Here is a 20006-nt window from a genome sequence, read left to right as displayed (position 1 = left end):
ACTCGCAAGTTTGGCAGTTGGCCCATTAACTGGTCGAGGGGCTTTCTTCGTAGTTTCTGGCAGACAACGCACTTGATTACTACAGCTTTGGCCATTTTCCTGAGCCCGATAATCTAAAACTTCCTTCTTGTTTCGTGCATGAGGCTCTTGTAGCCACAATGTCCTCATTTCTGGTGCAGGTGATGTAAGAGCAGCTTAGCTATTGGATGGTCCCTTGGCAGCACGACTGGGTTTCTCATGTCTTTCAGCAGTATCCTGGCGTTTTCAAGGTGGCGATGAGCTCTGATCAGGCCTTTGTCATCTGGTTTGGCGATCAACTTCTCCTTGAGCTGTTGCAAGTCTATGTGGAGTTTGTCGCGAACGTAATTTTTCTTTATTCTCAATTGAACACAATGATTTACACGGAGGAAAAAATCCTCCTTTTTGCACATCGTCTGAAAGGAGCGGTCGCTAATTCTCGTGGAGTGGTCGCTTGGCCCTCCGCGACACTCCCCAGCCGAGAAGTTCTAACTGTCAATGTTCGGGATTAAAGGAAATCTTTTCAACAGAATGAAATGGAGTTATCATGACCAAAAAAAAATTAAGAAACGGGATAACAATATGCGATCAGGATCAAGTGTTCAACAGTTTGTTTAGGGCTTGTCTTGCTTTAATAGCTGCCTTCCAGATTGGGCGCTAAGTGGTAAGTTTTTGTTTGCTTCTCTGGTGGCTTGCATCATACTGGTCATCCTCACTTTGGCTGGGCTGGATTGGGCTTTCTCATTGTTCAGCACATTCCAGGGGGTACAAGAAGTTGAGCGTACGGTTTAGCAACTTTCCTGTAGCTGTTTGGATTGTTGCGGCTCTGATTTTCCCGTCTGTACTTGAAATTAGTTCCTCCACAAGGGCTAACTTCCAGGTACCTTGTGGGGTGTTTTCCTTCAGAAGTACAACGTCTCCTTTAGTGGGTCAGGTTGAGGATTGTGTCCTGGGAGCTTTTAAGTGGTTCTGAGTCCGTTCACGCAAACTCAGAACATACTCGTTGAGCCATAGGTTCCAAAATCTGTCAAGATGTTTCTGACCCTTGCGCCACATGTCAAAGAGTTTTTGTGAAGAACTCAATGTGCTAAGGAAATCTGGGTCTTGCTGTCAATCTTCTTCTGCTAGGGATGGTATGCCTGTTTTTGAGTTAAGGCTGAGGAAATCTCCTGGGGTGAGTGCAAATCCAGAGCTGAAGTCAGCTCCTGCATAGACTAATGGCCGGGAATTGATCACTGCTTCGACTTCCTTTACAACAGTGTCCAGTTGAACTATAGTAAGACAGATCTTTCCAATACTCTTTTGAAGAGACTGTTTCACAAGACCGATAAGTCTTTCATAGAAACCACCCCTCCAGGGGGCCAGTTCAATGGTGAAGCTCCATTTTATGCCTTCGTTGGCCAGGTAACTTTGTGTGTCAGGACTTGTCATGGAGAGTTGCCATGCTTCTTCAACAGTCGACTTTACTACTTTGAACCGGGAAGCATTATCGGAAATTCTGTCTTGGTTTTCCTCGTGTGGCAATGAATCCTCTAGGCAGAACAAGAATTGTTCAGCGGTCATGTCATGAACGACTTCTAAGTGAATAGCCCTAACAGCTAAACAAGGAAACAGACACAACCAGACTTTTTGGGTTGCTGATGGCTTACTGACTTTCACATACAAGGGTCCAAGATAGTCAAGACCAGTGTATGTGAAGGGTGGAGATTCTTCTATTTGTGATCGTGGATAGGGAGCCGTTGCGGGCATTTGGTATGGTCCTCCTTGATATCGTCTACATCTCAAGCATTTGAGTAGAACTCTTCGTACAGATGATCTTCCTTGTGGAATCCAGAACTCCCTTCTGGTAGCCGATAAAGTGTGAGATACACCTGCGTGCATTAGCTTTTCATGGAAGCTGTTGATGACTAAGCTTGTGAAGTCATGTTTCCTTGGAAGGAGTTTTGGGAACGCAGTATGTTCTGAGAGGTGTCATTGATTAATCTACCATGGCACCTTAGTACTCCGTGTTCATCCAACTGTAGGCCCAATTGGTTCGTCAGATTGTTTCTTGAATTTTGTTTGACTGCATTGATTTCTGGTGTAAATGCACTATTTTGGACATACTTCTCCCACATGACCTTTGCTTGACTTATCTCGTCTGATGTAAGCTGTTCTTTGGTTGTGCTCTTGTTGTGTATTTTTCGGAGAAACCGCAAGGCCCAAGCGCTCACTCTAAGTAGTTTGGTAAGCGAAGAGTAATTTCTTTTGCTGATCCCAAAGGGCACAACTGACTTGTTGAGTGAAGTTTTGCTGGTCTCTCTTGGTATTCCAGCCATTGTTGTGGTTTCATACGTAACACATGGGCCAGGAAATTGTTTGGTATTCTGCTCAGACATCTTGCTGTCAAATTGTGTTGACTTCCATGATGGCCATTGTGATGGATGATCAGTTAACCACGATGAGCCATGCCACCACAAGTTATTCTGGATAAGTTCATCTGCTGAGACACCTGGTAGACAGATCGGCTGGATTTTGTGAAGTGGACACGTAGTCGAACTTGATGTCCTTGTGTGAGGTAATCTCTCCAAGTCGGTTCTGAACAAAGACAGGTAATGGCTTACAGGTTGTTATCCAGTGAAGTACACACTGTGCGTCGGTCCACAGAAATCTATCTGCCACAGAGAACTGAAGTTGCTGAGTTACATAGTTCAGGCATCTCGTTCCAATAAGAACACCTAGCAGCTCCAAACTTGGAATGCTGAGTTGTTTGGTTGGTGCGACGCGTGCTTTCGAAAATACCAGGTTGACTGTCGCTTTTCCATTTACTGAAGAGTAGAGGTATACTGCTGCCGAATAGGCTTTGGCAGAGGCATCTGTGAAGCAGAACAGTTTGTGTTCATCTCCACCAACATATCTGGGTAATGGCTGTGAGGACAATGGAGTCAGGCTCTCACATATCTTGTTCCATTCTTGCTGACTTGACTGACTGAATGTCTCGTCCCAATGTTTTTCTTGTTTCCACACTTCCTGAATTAACAGCTTTGCATTCAGTGTGGCTGGGGAAAAGAGGCGCAATGGGTCGTAAATTCTGTTGACAGACTGCAATGCTTCTCTTTTGGTGTTCACGTTGGAGGAGAGAGTATAAGATCCATTGATAAAAATGGTATCTGTAGTCAAATTCCAGGAGGTTCCAAGGCCAGGTTACTTGGTACCATCCGTCTTCAAAGTGGATTGTTTCGTTAAATTTTTGCAAAGCTTTGTCATCTTCATTTTCTTGTACAGGCTCTCTGATGCCCAGGGTCTCAAGCTTCCAAAACTCTTCAAGTTGTGTCTTTTGTGCAGCTAATGGCTGCTTGTCATTAGACTGAGCACTCAGATGTACACTGATAGGACTGGACGTGTGGGTCAGCATTGAGATGGAGCTGTCTGGTTTGTCATTATGACATTTCACTCTGCCTGTTAGGATCCATCCCAACTTGGATTCCATGAGGTTTAATCCTGGACTGACTGCTTTATTGCAATGGCACCAGAGAAAATATCACAGTAATAATCATTTCCTAGCAGCAGTTTCTGTAGTTGAAGGTACTGAGTTGGCAAAGGGGATATCCTTCAGTAGGTGACTGAATTTCTCTGGGTTGAAGTACATTCGTTGCAGCTTAGTGGTTATCATGGGTACAACATTGACTCTTAAATGCAGAGATGATCCACCCTTTGTTAAAAGCCGGAGTTCAGTGATAGGAGTGTGACGCTCTCTGGGTTTTGATGCACTGAATGTATACACTGTTAGTGTTTCTGATCCTGTGATTGGCAACTGGAGTTTTTCTGCTAGCTCATTGGTTATGTGGGTCCTTTGGCTGCCTGTGTCTAGAAACAATCTGGTGGTCACTTTTCTTGAATTTTGCAAGTTTTCTACTTCCACGGTGGCAGTTTGCATCGGCACTCATTTGTCAGAGGGCAGCAAGGTATGTTCTGTAGCAACAGTAGCAGATAAGGGTTCAGTAACAAAATTTGCCATTTCTGAGGACTTCTCAACTGGAAACTTCTTAATGCAGAGACTTCTGTGGTGACAATTTCTATGTTTGCAATAAACACGTCTTCTTCACTGTACAATTTTTGTGTTGGTGACCTTGTTTGGGACAGATAAAACAGTGCCCCTTGATCTTTTCTTTCTTAACTGTCACAGTCGGGAAAGTTTGACACTCATCACTCCAGTGTTGTCCATTGCAATAAATGCAAATCATTTTCCTTCTTCCTGTGAGATTCTGCAATTGTTTGATTTCAGACAGTAATGCACCTGTAGTAGTGTTAGAACCAAACTGGGTGACTTGTGATGTAGACCACATGTTTCGAACGGAGCCTTTGTAGTCAACTTTGTAAGAAGTTTGCCTATTCGCATTTTCTCTGTTACTAATGTACCTATGCAACTGATCTCTGAGTAGCTGCACTGTCCATTCATCACCATCATTTTTCTGGTCAGTCAGGTGGATGAGAACATCTTTGGGTAGTTTAGCCATTATCAGGGACACTATTATTTTACTCTCAATATTTTCTGCAAGAGCTTCTAATGATCTAAGGTGTTTTTCAATGAGATCATAGTTCTTACGTAGGGCTGATGTTTGACTTGAGGAGGCAGGTAAATCCATAAGACTGGTATAATGAACATTGACGATGACCTCATTTTGTCCATAATGTTCCTCCAACAATTTTATTGACTGTTCGTAATTTGCATTAGTCAGGGGTAGACCTGAGATAACATCTGCAGCATCACCTTGTAGCTGAGCTCTGAGGTAGTTCATTTGTTCTACTGGACTGAGAGATGGATTAGAATGTATAGCTGAGTTAAAGGAATCCTAGAATTCCTGTCAATTTGGGAGCCCTCCACTAAACCTCTTGAAGTCAAGCTTAGGTAATTTTACAGTGTTAGGTTTCGTACCTTGTTTAGTGTCAACTTCTAATTTCTTCCTCAGTTTTTCTTTCTCCAGGGTAAGTCTTTCTGCCTCAATTTGTAATTTTGGTGTTCACTTTCGGCCTTCTGTTGTTCGATCTCTGACATCTTTTCTTCAAGTTCAAAGTTCACCTTACTTGTCCCTCGTTGTAATTTGAATTCCATTCTGTCCTTCATCATGGCCATTTTTGAGCTCGATCCTACCACGGCGTCTTCTGCTTCCAAAGGTAGATTAACAAATTCATCATAATCTACCATGACTTTATCGCGTTCTGATTTACGAGCGAGTTTTGCAGCAGCGTCAAGTTGCACGCGAAGGCTTTGGTAAACAGTTAAATGCTGCTGTAGGCGGTCTCGCTTGTCACGGGTTTCGTCCAAAAGTTGCTCTAAATCTCCATCGATGGGACGTTCCTTCATTTCTGTCACTGCTTTAAAGTTGATAAGGACATGCCTTTTCCTTGGGCCAATAAGTCTTCTTATGTCACCCAAATCTGTCATCTTGTTGGCGGTTTCGGTTAAGAGAATGGCTCAATTAACAGCTGCTGTTGTTGATTTTGTCGATCGAGCAAATTCGTAATTGTTGTCATTTTCTTTGTTAAGATTCTTCTCCAGTTTAAATCGGGCTTTCCTCCTCGGAAGATTAATATCGGAGTTTCGGCAGTGGATGTAGTCGCTCTGTTACCATGTCGCGAACGCGATTTTTCTTTATTCTCAACTTAACACAACGATTTACTCGGAGGACAAAATGGTCTGAAAGGAGCGGTCGCTAATTCTCGTGGAGTGGTCGCTCGGCCCTCCACGACAGAGTTGACTCCATTTCTAAAGTTGTAGTTCTGAACGCTTGAGTTCCTGGACTGTCAGAGAGCCTTTGGGCACAACTCTACATCTCGCAATTTTAACGAAATGATGTACGTAGGCAAGGACTCTGTGGATCTTTGTGAAGGTCAAGCATCATAGCAATAGGCAGCGGAAGATATTGTTGTCTGCTTTTCCTTCGGGAATGGAGACCGCATGAGTTTCTCTGGTAGTTTTGTCTTTTGCCAATTTGTTGGTGCTTCGTTGTAGTCTTCATCCCTTTCAAGGTGTCTTGAAATTGAGGCCATTTGGTCTCTGGCAATCTGAGAAATGATGGTCCTAAGATCCAGCCTTTGAGGTCACTGGGTGCAATTCCTCTAGTGAGAGCATCTGCTGGGTTATATTTGGACTTGATATAGCGGAAATGTTCGGATCCCACTGTCTCCTGTATTTCTGCAATTCGCACTGATACAAAGGGTCTGAATTCTCAAGGTGGGGTTCTGATCCATGTTAGGACAATTTGAGAGTCTAACCAGAAGGTCGTGTCATATTCTTTAAAATTTACAAAGGCTAGCGCCTCTTGACACGTGTTGTAAAGCCTTGTAAGTACTAGGCATCCCAAGAGTTCCAGTTGAGGGATAGTTCTTTGTTTTAGCGAGTCAACAAAAGGCTTGACAATTATGGGGACACATTAGTGACTTCCATCATGAAGCTTCCAGCGGAGGAAAATGACTGCTCCATATCCCAGCTCTCCTCCGTCAGCAACGTCGGGTACTTAAGGTGAGCCAATTGCTTCTGTTGGTTTGAGTTTTCGGTCCATTTGCAGGTAAGAAGTTGATTATTGCTTCTTCATTCCCCTTCCATTTATGTTGTGTTGCTTCTGGGAGGATGTCGTCCCAACCATATCCAGCACTCCATAGTTCTTGCAGGTCATTTCAAAACTTAAGCATTGTGGCTGCCACGAGACCGATGGGGTCCCACACCTGGGTAAAAGGGCGAGGCAGGATCTCTTTGTGAAATCTTCACTGAATTTTACAACTGAATCTTCCTTTAAAGCAAACGTATCTTCCCGTTTGTCCCACTTATGGCCAAGCAAATCTGTATAACGTTGACCACTGGTTTGATCAATGTACTGGCTTTTTAAATGCCATGCTTTGATCTGGAACTTACCTTTTGCGAGCACTTTGTCAATTGCAGTTGTGACTTGCTTGGCCTCCGCAGTGGTGGGCCCTGGATCCACCAATGTCGTCAACGTACGTTCGTTCTTGAACTTCCTTTGCTGCTTCAGGGAAATCATCATGTGAAGTCTTGGCCAGGATGTTTATTGCATTCGAAGCAATGCGAGGGGCTGGCTTGTTGCCGAAATTTAGTCTGAGCCACTGGTGCACAGTGGGAAGATCATGCTGATTCTTTCTCCTCAGGAACCTATGGAAGACCTGGTCATCCGGGTGTACCAATACTTGGTTGAACATCTTCGAATATCTCCAGCATATGCAACTTCATCCCATCGCCATGCTATTAGAACATTGGGTAGACTGTTGATATAATTCAGCCCCTTCTCAAGATGATCATTCAGGGAGAGACCATGGTATCCTTTGCAAGACGAATCAAACATGAGCCTGACTTGTCTGCTCTTTTCTGGAGTGAACACTGCTTGGAGGAGAAGGTACCACTCTGGCTGATCGTGATCAATGTTGTCACTTGCTACCTTGATCACAAAGCCTTGATCCACAAGTTTCTGAACCTCTTGATCCACAATTTCAAAGCAGTCTTTATTCTTAAACAACTTCTCCGCAGAATACATTCTCCTTAGAGCAATGCCATAGTTGCTTTGTTTTGGAGGTCCAGATTCTTTCCATGGCATTTTTACTTGCACCCTGCCGTTCTTCTAAGAGATGTTTGTGATTTGTAACTTGGATTTTCAAGGGGTGCTGGGGAGTGCCCTCTATTCTCCCCCTGTCATTAACACCTTAAAAATGTGTTGAGAATGATAGTTACCATTTTAACCTGTAGAACCTACCTTAAGTGTGTATGAGATGGTTTAAACTGGTTTTTTTGTTTAATTTTCTCTTCAAACCAGCTTGACTATTATTTTTCCTCGTTTTAAAATCATTATCATGAGCTGAAACAGAATAATTTAAATCTGAACCTGGTCTGAAATCATGACTAGAAACCAAAATTAAATTCTAACCACAACATGTGTAATACTCATATTCATATATATTATGTGGAGAAACTGAATCAGTGTTTTAGGTTGGGATTTATGAACACAGTTCTCTTACAACAAATTACTCTACTAGAGTCAAATACAAGAATAATGAACACACAGCCATACTTGTAAAATATAAGGACACAAAATTTGTTACCTTTGAGCGCAACTTGGCTCTAAGCTCATCAGACAAACTTTCAGATGTTCCTTTGAGTTTGTTTACCTAAGAAATAAGAAAGAATGCACAACTCACCAAAAAATCTCAAGTTTATGAATGCTAGCAATTTCATGTAAGATTAAACCCGAATAGTGCAGATAGTTGAAATTGAGTGCACATAGTCGAAATCGAGTACAGGAAGTTGAAATTAAATTGCATGTATGTTGTTGACAAGTAATCAAATGATTTTTCTTGCACTATTTGGATTAAATAAGCACTCAAAATTCTTTTAGATTACAAATTGCACTTGCCCTAGGGGCTTGTGTAATGTTTTGTAGTCTTTGAAAAATTTGCTTGAGCCAATTTATTCCAGATTGCAATCAAAATCATTTGATTACCAATAAGCTTACATATTAGACTGAAATTAAAGAATATACATCAATTTGTATCATTTTATGTAATAAAATGATGACAAAATTTTAGGACGGCTTCAAAAATATGCAATCACACAAAGTACTAAAACATACCTTCTCATTCAGTCGGCAGACCTTTTGCTGCTGAATTTTTATTTCTGATAGAGCTCTTGCTTTTCCTTCGGCCACCTGAACTACAATGTCGTAGTTGGCTTTCATAAATTCGCTGACAGCAATGCGCTTGTATTTCTTAGGTATAGATCGTTTTCACTCGTGTGAGTAATTGCTTAGTAACGGTCGCTACACCGCCATATTGGTGGACCAAAATTGTAAACAAATCGAGTCACGCGTCTACAGTAAGGATGGTTTTCTGCTGGACAGTCGGTTGTGGAAGCAAAAGCAGTCCGAGTATTGGTCTTACTTTTTGTCGATTACCATCCATTGTAACAAATCAAGGAGAAGAGGCTGAGAACTTGTCTCGCGAAAGGCGTTCACGCTAGATTTCTGCCATCAGTCGAGCAGATGTAACAAAAGATTCTTGAGAACGATCGAGTATGTGACCGTCATTTTGTCTCAGAAAAAGCAGCGGCTAGTTAAGACAAGTACAACGTAGACTGAGTTCCGACGTGAAGGCTGGGTCATAACAAGAACTTATAACAAAAGAATCTTGAGAAAGCGTCCGAAAGGGACTGGAGAGCTAAATTTGAGCTAAGTTGAATGAAGAGGGTCAGCAAATCAGCAAGTTTGTGATGTCTGTTTTGTCAAAGAATCTCCGAAGTGTGCGGATTCCAGCACTCAAACAGAAGAGTTTGACTATCTTGTTGCTTCAGACCCATCACACACGCAGCGGACTTTTAGTGAGGATGAATTTGGAAACTATGACGACAAGAAAGTAAAATGTTACTCTGGATTACCTTCGTTCGATATCCTTAACATTGTTTTTCATTGTATTCGTCCCTTTGTTACTCTTAAGTCTCGACTTTTGTCTCCTTTTCAAGAGTTTATTATCACATTGATGAAGCTCTAACTAAATATGCTGTTGGAAGATCTGGCATACAGATCTAGCATCTCTATGTCAACTGTGTCAAGATTTTCAACCATCTCTGATAGGCTGTCTAAGAGTGCATCTTGATCTGCTTTCATTTTCTTTGCAGAGGTAAAGTTTATGTCACGAACATGTGCATACTCAACTTATCTTACATACGTGGAAAGAATCCACAAACACTTAAGTTGTGTGCAGGATAATTTTCCGTTCAGTTTTGTCCATGCCTCAAGGTAGTATAAAACACAGGCAACCTGTGAGCATGACTCTCCGAGACCGGCCTTACATCCACAGCAGTGGGCAGACAAAATCGTTTCCGACTTTTCGGTAATGATCCAGATAGAAATCAAGGCTTCATTCATTCTTTGCAAACGCCTTACGTTTGCTAAAATGATAAATTTATTGTTGTGGCCCTGTACATTTGAAATGAACCCCGATACCATTTGATTGTATGCTTGAAGGCTTAGAAAGGCTTTAAATTGTTGTTTACTGTAAAAGCTAGTCTCCAGCACAAGGTAAAACAGCAGGTTCGTTGATTCCACCGGAGGTAAACAATCAGGCTCGAAGTTCTTCCCCTCCATCAAGACTGGGTCGATTCCAATCGCTGATATTTCTCAAGATAACGTTGTTTGACCTTATTCTCTAACCTGTTTGCATAATTTGATAAGGGTATTACAGGTGAGGTTATCCGAGCTGAGACGGATCCAGGGGTGGTTAAGTCAAACCCCCTAAATTTTCCCTCAAAATACTGGAAATCATGATTCTGAAGACCTAATTTTCAAAATCTCCCAGGGGAGCATACCCTCGGACAATTCTTCGAACCCCCCTTGACTAAATTCTGGATCTGCCCCAGCCCAGAATATTTAGCCTGGCTTAACTGCACATTACTCTCTCGAGGGCAGGCCTCCATTTTAAAATTTCGCGTAAAAAGTGGTCCACCAATATGGTGACCAGAAGTTTCGTGACGCCACGTGCAAACCATCTATTTTCCTTCAGAAAATGGTACTAGTACTACTTTCTTGCTTATGATCATCCACTAGCTCTTCTGCTCTGAAATTCTTTTGATTTCCACTAAAAGTTTTCTTCGGTGTAGTCTTAATGCCCGTTTGAGTAACATCACACAATTTTGATACTCCAAATACAGTTTTCCTCACCCCCACAGTTAACAGGCTTGGGACGATAGTTAAAAGCTGCAAAACTATTCCATGAATACAAATTGACGAGGAGACAAGACGTAGTGCATATGAATCATCGAAATTTCCAAACTACAATTAGAAATCTCAGGAATAAAAAAAACATACGATTCTTACCAGGAGACTAAAGAAGCAATAACTCATCATTTCAGATCTGTAGCTACAAATGCGAAGAATTGTATTGAAGCTAAAACAGGCTTTTTTCAGCAAAAGCTATGGCTGCCCATTAGACGGAAGGTTTTGTACAAATGATCAGCAGATCTCCTTGAAGAACCTATGGCATATTTGGTATCAATAGAAAGTTTTTTCTCTCCACTTTCGGATGAACTTTTTTTTCACAAATAACACTCTATCCCAGAATGCAAATGCCGTTCTTTTATTCCCGTGCAGAATAGCTCCCAGACCTCCTTGGAATGCTCATGGTCGAGAAACCATTACTGGCTTCATTTATATGTCGCAAAATTGGAGACAGCTGACCCGGTATGATACCCAGCCATTTAATTCCACATAACCGAATTTAAATTGTTGCTGTTGTTTTATTTGCCTTCTTCTACAGTGTTTAGAGAAATGCAAGTAAGTGGGAGGGTATTCTAAAATTGCCCCTTTGAAAATATTTTGAAATATTTTAAGAGGGTTTTCTTTTCTAATTAAAGATTACATATGCCATTAAATGAAAATCAGTGTAGGAAAAAGTCAAAGAAGAGTGTGTTTGACAACAAATAGAATAAAACACTCTAGTCTCGAACCCTCTAGGCCTGTGGGTTGTGTAGAGATTTACCTCCTGCATGAACAACCTGTATGTGTTCTTCACACAGTTACCTGGCAGGGCCACAGTCCAGGCATCTTTCAAGGGCATCGTTTGTGCAACCAGGGATTACACAAGTTTCGCTCTTTCTCCGCTTATCTGTTATCTTCTCTGGCAAGGGAGTGTCGCAAGCATTTTTCTGGATGTTTATTTATTTATGTTTATACATTATTTATGCAGAAATTCCAGTTCAGCATTCCTGGTTTAAATGGAGATCTGTACAAAATAATATGAAAAGTTACTAAATTAGCTAATATAATTGGAGATATATACAAAAATTGTGAATAAATAGAGTCAAACAACAACAAACTTATGAAACATATGTGTGAACTGCGGTTATGAGACGTATATGAGAATGATCCTTCGCAGTAAAGCACTATTTGAGCAATAGTGAAAATCAGACCTGAAAAAAATTTCAGGCCTGTACGGGACTCGAACCACTGACCTCTGCGATACTAGTGCAGCGCTCTACCAATTGAGCTAACAAGCCAACTGGGAGCAGGCCATCAAATTAATTCGATATAAACTCGTAGATGATAAATCAAACAACAACAAACATATGAAACATATGTGTGAACTGCGGTTATGAGACGTATATGAGAACGATCCTTTGCAGTAAAGCACTATTTGAGCAATAGTGAAAATCAGACCTGAAAAAAATTTCAGGCCTGTACGGGACTCGAACCACTGACCTCTGCGATACTAGTGCAACGCTCTACCAATTGAGCTAACAAGCCAACTGGGAGCAGGCCATCAAATTAATTCGATATAAACCCGTAGATGATAAATCAAACAACAACAAACATATGAAACATATGTGTGAACTGCGGTTATGAGACGTATATGAGAACGATCCTTTGCAGTAAATCACTATTTGAGCAATAGTGAAAATCAGACCTGAAAAAAATTTCAGGCCTGTACGGGACTCGAACCACTGACCTCTGCGATGCTAGTGCAGCGCTCTACCAATTGAGCTAACAAGCCAACTGGGAGCAGGCCATCAAATTAATTCGATATAAACCCGTAGATGATAAATCAAACAACAACAAACATATGAAACATATGTGTGAACTGCGGTTATGAGACGTATATGAGAACGATCCTTTGCAGTAAAGCACTATTTGAGCAATAGTGAAAATCAGACCTGAAAAAAATTTCAGGCCTGTACGGCTTCAAGCCTGTAGTGCTTTACCGCGAAGGATCGTTCTCATATACGTCTCATAACCGCAGTTCACACATATGTTTCATATGTTTGTTGTTGTTTGATTTATCATCTACGGGTTTATATCGAATTAATTTGATGGCCTGCTCCCAGTTGGCTTGTTAGCTCAATTGGTAGAGCGCTGCACTAGTATCGCAGAGGTCAGTGGTTCGAGTCCCGTACAGGCCTGAAATTTTTTTCAGGTCTGATTTTCACTATTGCTCAAATAGTGCTTTACTGCGAAGGATCGTTCTCATATACGTAAATAATAGAGTGTAAAAATCATTTGAGTAGTACAAAAATAAAAACTAATCAAAGTGCCCATGTCACCAAATGTTTTGTTCTGTTATTCAAAAGTCCACATTATAAAAGGAACTTTCACAAAAACATATTTCGACTTGAACAAAACGCAAATTTTTTATGATCTAAAAACGCTGAAATTTGACCATCATTTTGGCACACCACTTCTTGTGGTCACAGAGGAATTGCTAATATACTCAAAAGAGATTTCACCAAGAGTTTGAGCCCACGAGAATTGCAGTATGGCAGAAAGAAGGCCTCAAAGGTCCAGAAGGAAATGGACTGACCAAATGAATGCTGACGTACTGAGTTGTAAAAGAGAGGCCATTGCATTGACTAAATGCGAAAACCCACCGCTTGATGGAAATGGTAAAAAGAAAGGTTATATCAAGCTTATGGAAGAACTTTGGTGTGTCAAAGGCTATGAAGCACTTGGTTTTCCACATTAAAATCTTAGGGATCAGGCGGCAAGATTGGAAAAATTGCAAGTGATAACGAATGAGGATACCGGTGATACACAGGAGGGTTGCAGTGAAGTTAACATAGGACAGCTGGACGACTCTGATAACTTAAATTTATTTGGTAGTGAAGAAAATTATGCTAATTCTAGCTAGGACATTCATTTGCAAATGCCCAGCTCTTTACAAATCCCAAGGGTCTCAACACAAACAACATCGAATTTGGAAGATTGTAATAGCTTACCGGGTTGTTTACCTGAATTTAATCCTGTTCCTAAACCGAACAAAATTAGCTGGAGCTTAGATTCTGATGGTGTTCCAATTATTGTTCCAACTTCTATTATAACCAATGCTTACAACGAGATTGTAACGTGGAAAAAGAATGCTTTCCTTGTTCCTTATGGTCGAATTGGCAGGGATTTTATAGATGAACTCACATCTCGCATAAATGATAGGAATAATGGCACAGGCCTCCAGCACATATCTTTGAAAGCCGCAGTTGTTTTCCTTGCCGTCGCACTGCAAAACCCAAGCCGAAAATCAAAAGCAAAAGATCACCAGATTATCCTATCTAAACGCAAGGAAAAGTGGAAAAGAGGAGAAATTGAAAGTTTAGTACGAGAGGGAAGAATAATACAGAACCGCATCGGAAAGTTTAAAGGCGTAGACCCACCCAACAAGGCTAAAGTGTTTGCCAAGCTCGTAATGGAGGGGTAGATCAATTCAGCTGTAAGATTTCTGAATGACTCCACGAGTAGCGGTGTTTTGTCTCTGACAGATGATTTTATGAAACAATTGAAAGAGAAACACCCAGATCCACTTCCGGCTAAACTTGGCTCTGTTCTATTTGGGCCAATCGAAGACGAAATGCCAGAGTCTGTGTACATACAGATTAACGGAGAGATGATCAGAGAAGCTGCTCTGAGAACAAAAGGCGCAGGGGGCCCGTGTGGAGTAGATGCAAATGGTTTTTGAAGACTTCTTGCATACAATTCCTTCAAGCAGTAATCTGCAAGGCTGTGTGATGCCTTAGCCCAACTAACAAAGATCTTGTACACCCAGTACATCGACCCTGCTACTATTGAACCTCTCATGGCAAGTTGTTTGATTCCACTGGATAAGGGTGAGGGGATGGTCAGACCAATTGGCGTTGGTGAAGTCTTAAGAAGGGTTTTAGCGAAGTGTGTTATGAATGTCGCCAAAGAAGATGTAGCTGAAGCTAGTGGTTCACTCCAACTCTGTGCGGGCCAAAAGTCAGGAAGTGAAGCGGCAGTGCATGCCATGTATGATATGTTTGAAGCTGATGATACATAGTATAGATTGACGCAACCAATGCGTTCAATTCGCTCAATAGATCTGCAGCTCCACACAACATTGGCATTTTGTGTCCTATTATCTCAATCTTTGCAATCAACGCCTACAGGCATCCTGCTTGGTTATTCATCACCGATGGCAAGGAAATTCTCTCAGCAGAAGGAACTACTAAAGGAGATCCGTTGGCAATGGGAGTTTATGCCTTGAGTATACAGCCCCTAATAACAGCCCTACAGACTACTTCAAGCACAAAGCAATGCTGGTTTGCTGATGATGCAAGCAGAGCAGGCCCTCTGGGTGAAGTAAAGAAATGGTGGGACACTCTCACTACAATTGGTCCTGCATTTGGCTACTTCCCAAATGCTAGGAAATGTTGCATCGTTGTCAAGCCTGAGAAGGAAGAGTCAGCCAAAGATGTATTTAAGTCAACAGCTATCAATATTACAAGCAAAGGCCACAAACATCTTGGTGCAGTGATTGGCTCACAGGAATGCTGAAAAGAGTATGTTGATGAAAGGGTATCAGAATGGGTCAGTGAAATAGCCCAACTCGCAGAATTTGTTGGAACTGAACCACAAGCCTGTTACTCGGCTTATATGTTCGGCTTTAAACACAGATGGACTTATTTTCTTTGGACTGTTCCTGACGCCCACGATTTCATAGAACCTTTGGAAAGTGCTAAGCCATGTCCTCATACCTGCAATAGCTTGGCGCAATTGTAATCAACTGGAGAGAGACGTTTTGTTGTTACCCGCTCGCTTTGGTGGCCTTGGCCTTGGAAATCTGCTGATAGAAGCACTGCAGGAGTAGAAGAGATCCGTTGGGACTGGTAATTGTGAAGAAGAGCTCCCCAAAAAACCTGTCGGCCGACAGACGACCAACTGTCGGCTGACTTTCGGCCGACTGTCGGCCGACAGTTGGTCGTCTGTCGGCCGACAGGTTTTGCCTGAAATATAGGCTACCTGTCGGCCGCCAGTCGGCCGACAGTCGGCCGACTGTTGGTAAAGTGTCGGTAACCTGTCGGTACCTTGTCGGTGGCTTGTCCGTGAAACGATCACACAATGTTAGGGATTCTAAGTTTGCCGTTACAAAAGCATATGGGTTTAAATTATTAATTTTTTAATTTGCGTTTGTCGCAGAGTGGCAAAACGAGGTATCGTGGTCGTTTTAGATCAAGAGTTTTTGGTCTGGTTTACCAGAAACGTTGAGTGATCCGATATTTCACTCGTAGAATCGTGCCTCGCTTGATACAACATCCAACATGTTTAATACGTTGACAATTGACTTTCAAGATTTGGTGGCTCCTAAAGGAGCCGTTTTGTGCGTGGTGAAATATACAAGATATTTCACTCGTAAAATCGTGCCGCGAACTTCATTGGCAACAGCTGCCCCTCTCTCCTCATGTTGCTCATGACCGGGATGTAGCGCCGAAGTCTTTTGCGACAGGCAACCTCCAGATCTCGCACGGATTGAACTTCTTGGTCGCGGAGGACGAGGTCCAGTTCCCTCGAGGCGACCTTTTTCAATTCTGCTATCGCCACGAAGTCTCGTAGTGTGCTCCGAGGACAGCCTGCAAGACGGAAGGCACAGGCCATGCTGCATTTGTTTTCTTTCATTGTCTGGAGAACCTGGTCATATCGTTCGTGTATGTTGGCCAGGCCGTGGGTGCTGACCCGTATGTCTGCCGTCTGCTGGTGTTGCTGTTGTGATGCGGGTGGGTCTTCTTGTGGCGCGGGTTGGTCTCTGCGTCGTACGTTTCTTTACATACTACCAACTTTGCCGTCGATCGGTAAGTAGGTGAAGTCTGTCGAGTCATACATCACCATTACGGATTGTTATGTCACGTTAACTGTTCGTTTTTTACACAATTTTTCTTTTTTCTTAACCTGTCGGTAGACTGTCCGCCGCCTGTCGGTCAACTGTCGGCCGACAGTCGGCCGACAGTCGGCTGACAGGTTTTTTGGGGAGCTCTTCTTCACAATTACCTTGGGACTAATGCAACGCTCGTCGAACAAATATAAAGCCTAACAACATCACTTACTGGAAGACTCGGCAGTAAAGTCATCAAAACAGACTTCCCAGCATAAGAGGGATGAAGACGTCAAAGAAAGAGTGAAGAGTGTTTATGAGAGGGCACCACTTAAGACCAAGCGAACACTAGATCTGGCTACCGAAAAGGGTTCATCTGTATGGTTAACTGTCCTTCCCTTACAATACAAGGATATAATCTCAACAAAAGAGAATTCCGAGAGGCTATTAAACTGCGATACGACTGGCAATTCGAAGATATTCCTTCCAAATCTGCTTGTGGGGACATTTTCACAGTGGACCATGCAATGGTCTGCAAAAAGGGTGGCTTTGTTATACAGTGCCACAACGAACTTAGAGACTTAGGCCCTCCACAGACTAGGGATTTACTTGTTGACAACTATTTGTGATTGACAACTAAAAGTTATCAACAACTAAAAAACGTAGTCTGTGGCGCAAGTTGTCGACAACTAAACTGCAAATTATTAGTTGTTGACAACTAAGACCTCGTCCACACTATGCCAGATAAATTTGAAAACGCAACTTTAGGTGCAAAAAAGGAACAAAACGTTTCCGTCCACATATGAAAACGGATAATATGTTCTGTATCCACACTACAGCGTTTTATCAGAGGGACAACTGCCTTATCTCGCTTTGAGCATGCTCCAGTAAGCAGAACATTGAGCCCACGATAGTTCCCTCTACCGCCAACTGTTCACGAGGGTTTCGTTGCTTTCTCCTTGTTCCATTAAATTTCTTCAAACTTGAGATGTCACGGCGTAAAAAGCAAAGCACTAATGCCCGAGATAAGACAGATTACTTCTCTTGGTCCAATGACGAAGTGGAATTGTTGCTTAGTTCTACTATGGAGTACAAAACATCGAAGGAAATGGCGAACATTAATTGGGAGTCTTGTCAAAGCAAATACCAGGACATTCACGATAAGTTTGTAGAATATTATCTGACCCCTGAAGAAGCAAAGGCATTGGGAAAAGAATATCCACATTGAAGAACTCAAATGACGAAGGCGATTCTAACATCGAAGCTGAAAACAATCACACAAAAGTATCGTGTAGCTGTTGATGATGGTAGACTTAAGCGGCCATGGCAGAGTAGTTCTACTCTTCTTTGAGTTGCGTGAACAGATATGGGGTGGTTCTCCTGCATCTACTACCATATCATCTGGTATTAAGACAACAGAACTTTCAGAAATGTGTACTGATTCTGAAGAAATCAGTCCCTCTAGTAGTAGTAGTACTCCAGATTGCCCGATAAGTTCCATCTCTACTGATAACATCGAAGACAGTTCTGAAAGTCTAGACATAGAAGAGATATTACCTTCCACTGTGGTACAAGAAAGAAGTTTGCTTAATTTAAAACTGGCTGGTCATAAACATGAAAAGCTTAAACGCAAACTTCCAAATGACAGCCAGTTGGTGACTTGTGCTCAAGAGGAACTGAAAATCAAAAAGCAAATGGACAGACCAAACTCTGGACAATATTCATTGACCAATCATTTATTTTCTGATGAATAATGAAAATCATTACAAAGTGTTAGCTATGTTAGACATTTTACACACTCAATTAGTATAAAGTATATTATTATTATTTTTATTTTTATTGAGATTACATAAATCAACAAAAAGTGTATGCACAACCTGCAGATATATTAAACAACAACAAACATATGAAACATATGTGTGAACTGCGGTTATGAGACGTATATGAGAGCACGATCCTTCGCAGTAAAGCACTATTTGAGTAATAGTGAAAATCAGACCTGGAAAAAATTTCAGGCCTGTACGGGATTCGAACCATTGACCTCTGCGATACTAGTGCAGCGCTCTACCAATTGAGCTAACAAGCCAACTGGGAGCAGGCCATCAAATTAATTCGACATAAACCCATAGATGATAAATCAAACAACAACAAACATATGAAACATATGTGTGAACTGCGGTTATGAGACGTATATGAGAGCACGATCCTTCGCAGTAAAGCACTATTTGAGCAATAGTGAAAATCAGACCTGAAAAAAATTTCAGGCCTGTACGGGATTCGAACCATTGACCTCTGCGATACTAGTGCAGCGCTCTACCAATTGAGCTAACAAGCCAACTGGGAGCAGGCCATCAAATTAATTCGACATAAACCCGTAGATGATAAATCAAACAACAACAAACATATGAAACATATGTGTGAACTGCGGTTATGAGACGTATATGAGAGCACGATCCTTCGCAGTAAAGCACTATTTGAGCAATAGTGAAAATCAGACCTGAAAAAAATTTCAGGCCTGTACGGGATTCGAACCATTGACCTCTGCGATACTAGTGCAGCGCTCTACCAATTGAGCTAACAAGCCAACTGGGAGCAGGCCATCAAATTAATTCGACATAAACCCGTAGATGATAAATCAAACAACAACAAACATATGAAACATATGTGTGAACTGCGGTTATGAGACGTATATGAGAGCACGATCCTTCGCAGAAAGGACTATTTGAGCAATAGTGAAAATCAGACCTGAAAAATAATTGCAGGCCTGTACGGGATTCGAACCATTGACCTCTGCGATACTAGTGCAGCGCTGCACTAGTATCGCAGAGGTCAATGGTTCGAATCCCGTACAGGCCTGAAATTTTTTTCAGGTCTGATTTTCACTATTGCTCAAATAGTGCTTTACTGCGAAGGATCGTGCTCTCATATACGTCTGCAGATATATTGATACAAAATTTTATACAAAATACAAGTTTTATACAAGCTGATCACAAGGAAAAAAATTGTTGCTTCTTAATGTTTTTGAATTCCTATTTGAGTTCTGAATAGGTTGAGTTATGGGTTGAGTTATAAATACCCTTTGCAGTTTGCAGTCATCACAGTGGCAATACAATGCTTGAATAGCAAATACATTTTGTCTAAGATGCTATGGGAAAGGCTGCAATGGTAGGCAAACAAGCTTTGGATATGACTGCATTTTTACAGATTTCCAATGTCCTTTGAGATCTTGCATTAATTTCTTAAAATAAATAAAATAAGATGGTTTAATAAGTGACTGCATCACACAAAGGGCCACTTGTAAATGTCCATGCAAGATGTTCTTACATAAACTGATAACAATGCAAAAATTTATTTATCAATTATTG

The 20006-nt window shown here is 41.6% G+C and overlaps 3 protein-coding genes and 1 pseudogene across 3 annotated transcripts; 1 reads left to right on the top strand and 3 right to left on the bottom strand.

The window, feature by feature from the left end:
- Nucleotides 1-958: 958 nt before the first annotated feature.
- Nucleotides 959-2396, bottom strand: LOC111328700 (uncharacterized). The gene is made up of 2 exons (XM_088724971.1): nucleotides 2125-2396; nucleotides 959-1948 (listed from the first exon to the last, which is right to left on the bottom strand). Exons 1-2 carry the CDS (start codon nucleotides 2394-2396, stop codon nucleotides 1129-1131), a joined length of 1092 nt encoding a protein of 363 aa, XP_088581097.1. The 3' UTR covers nucleotides 959-1128.
- Nucleotides 2397-2493: 97 nt separating this feature from the next.
- LOC148728492 (uncharacterized) lies at nucleotides 2494-3487 on the bottom strand. Its single transcript, XM_088724970.1, has 2 exons — nucleotides 3206-3487; nucleotides 2494-2925 (listed from the first exon to the last, which is right to left on the bottom strand). The coding sequence occupies exons 1-2, from the start codon at nucleotides 3485-3487 to the stop codon at nucleotides 2494-2496; spliced, it is 714 nt and encodes a 237-aa protein (XP_088581096.1).
- A 586-nt stretch (nucleotides 3488-4073) lies between these two features.
- Nucleotides 4074-4796, bottom strand: LOC148728491 (uncharacterized). Its single transcript, XM_088724969.1, has one exon. The coding sequence runs from the start codon at nucleotides 4794-4796 to the stop codon at nucleotides 4074-4076; it is 723 nt and encodes a 240-aa protein (XP_088581095.1).
- Nucleotides 4797-13159: 8363 nt separating this feature from the next.
- LOC148728490 (uncharacterized) lies at nucleotides 13160-17270 on the top strand (annotated as a pseudogene).
- Nucleotides 17271-20006: the final 2736 nt, after the last annotated feature.

The sequence above is a fragment of the Stylophora pistillata genome, chromosome 6 (genome assembly GCF_964205215.1).
Source record: "Stylophora pistillata chromosome 6, jaStyPist1.2, whole genome shotgun sequence".
In the NCBI taxonomy this organism is placed as follows: domain Eukaryota; kingdom Metazoa; phylum Cnidaria; class Anthozoa; order Scleractinia; family Pocilloporidae; genus Stylophora; species Stylophora pistillata.
This window is presented reverse-complemented; position numbering and strand designations above follow the sequence as displayed.

What these genes read in the sequence shown, in the direction of transcription:
- LOC111328700 (XM_088724971.1), bottom strand. Translation starts at nt 2,396, where the DNA reads ATGTCTGAGCAGAATACCAAACAATTTCCTGGCCCATGTGTTACGTAT. An exon ending in GCAAAGGTCATGTGGGAGAA is followed by an intron (nt 1,949 to 2,124) that starts GTATGTCCAAAA and finishes ACTCCTTCCAAG; the next exon opens with GAAACATGACTTCACAAGCT.
- LOC148728492 (XM_088724970.1), bottom strand. Translation starts at nt 3,487, where the DNA reads ATGGAATCCAAGTTGGGATGGATCCTAACAGGCAGAGTGAAATGTCAT. An exon ending in TTGAAGACGGATGGTACCAA is followed by an intron (nt 2,926 to 3,205) that starts GTAACCTGGCCT and finishes TTGTCCTCACAG; the next exon opens with CCATTACCCAGATATGTTGG.
- LOC148728491 (XM_088724969.1), bottom strand. Translation starts at nt 4,796, where the DNA reads ATGAACTACCTCAGAGCTCAGCTACAAGGTGATGCTGCAGATGTTATC.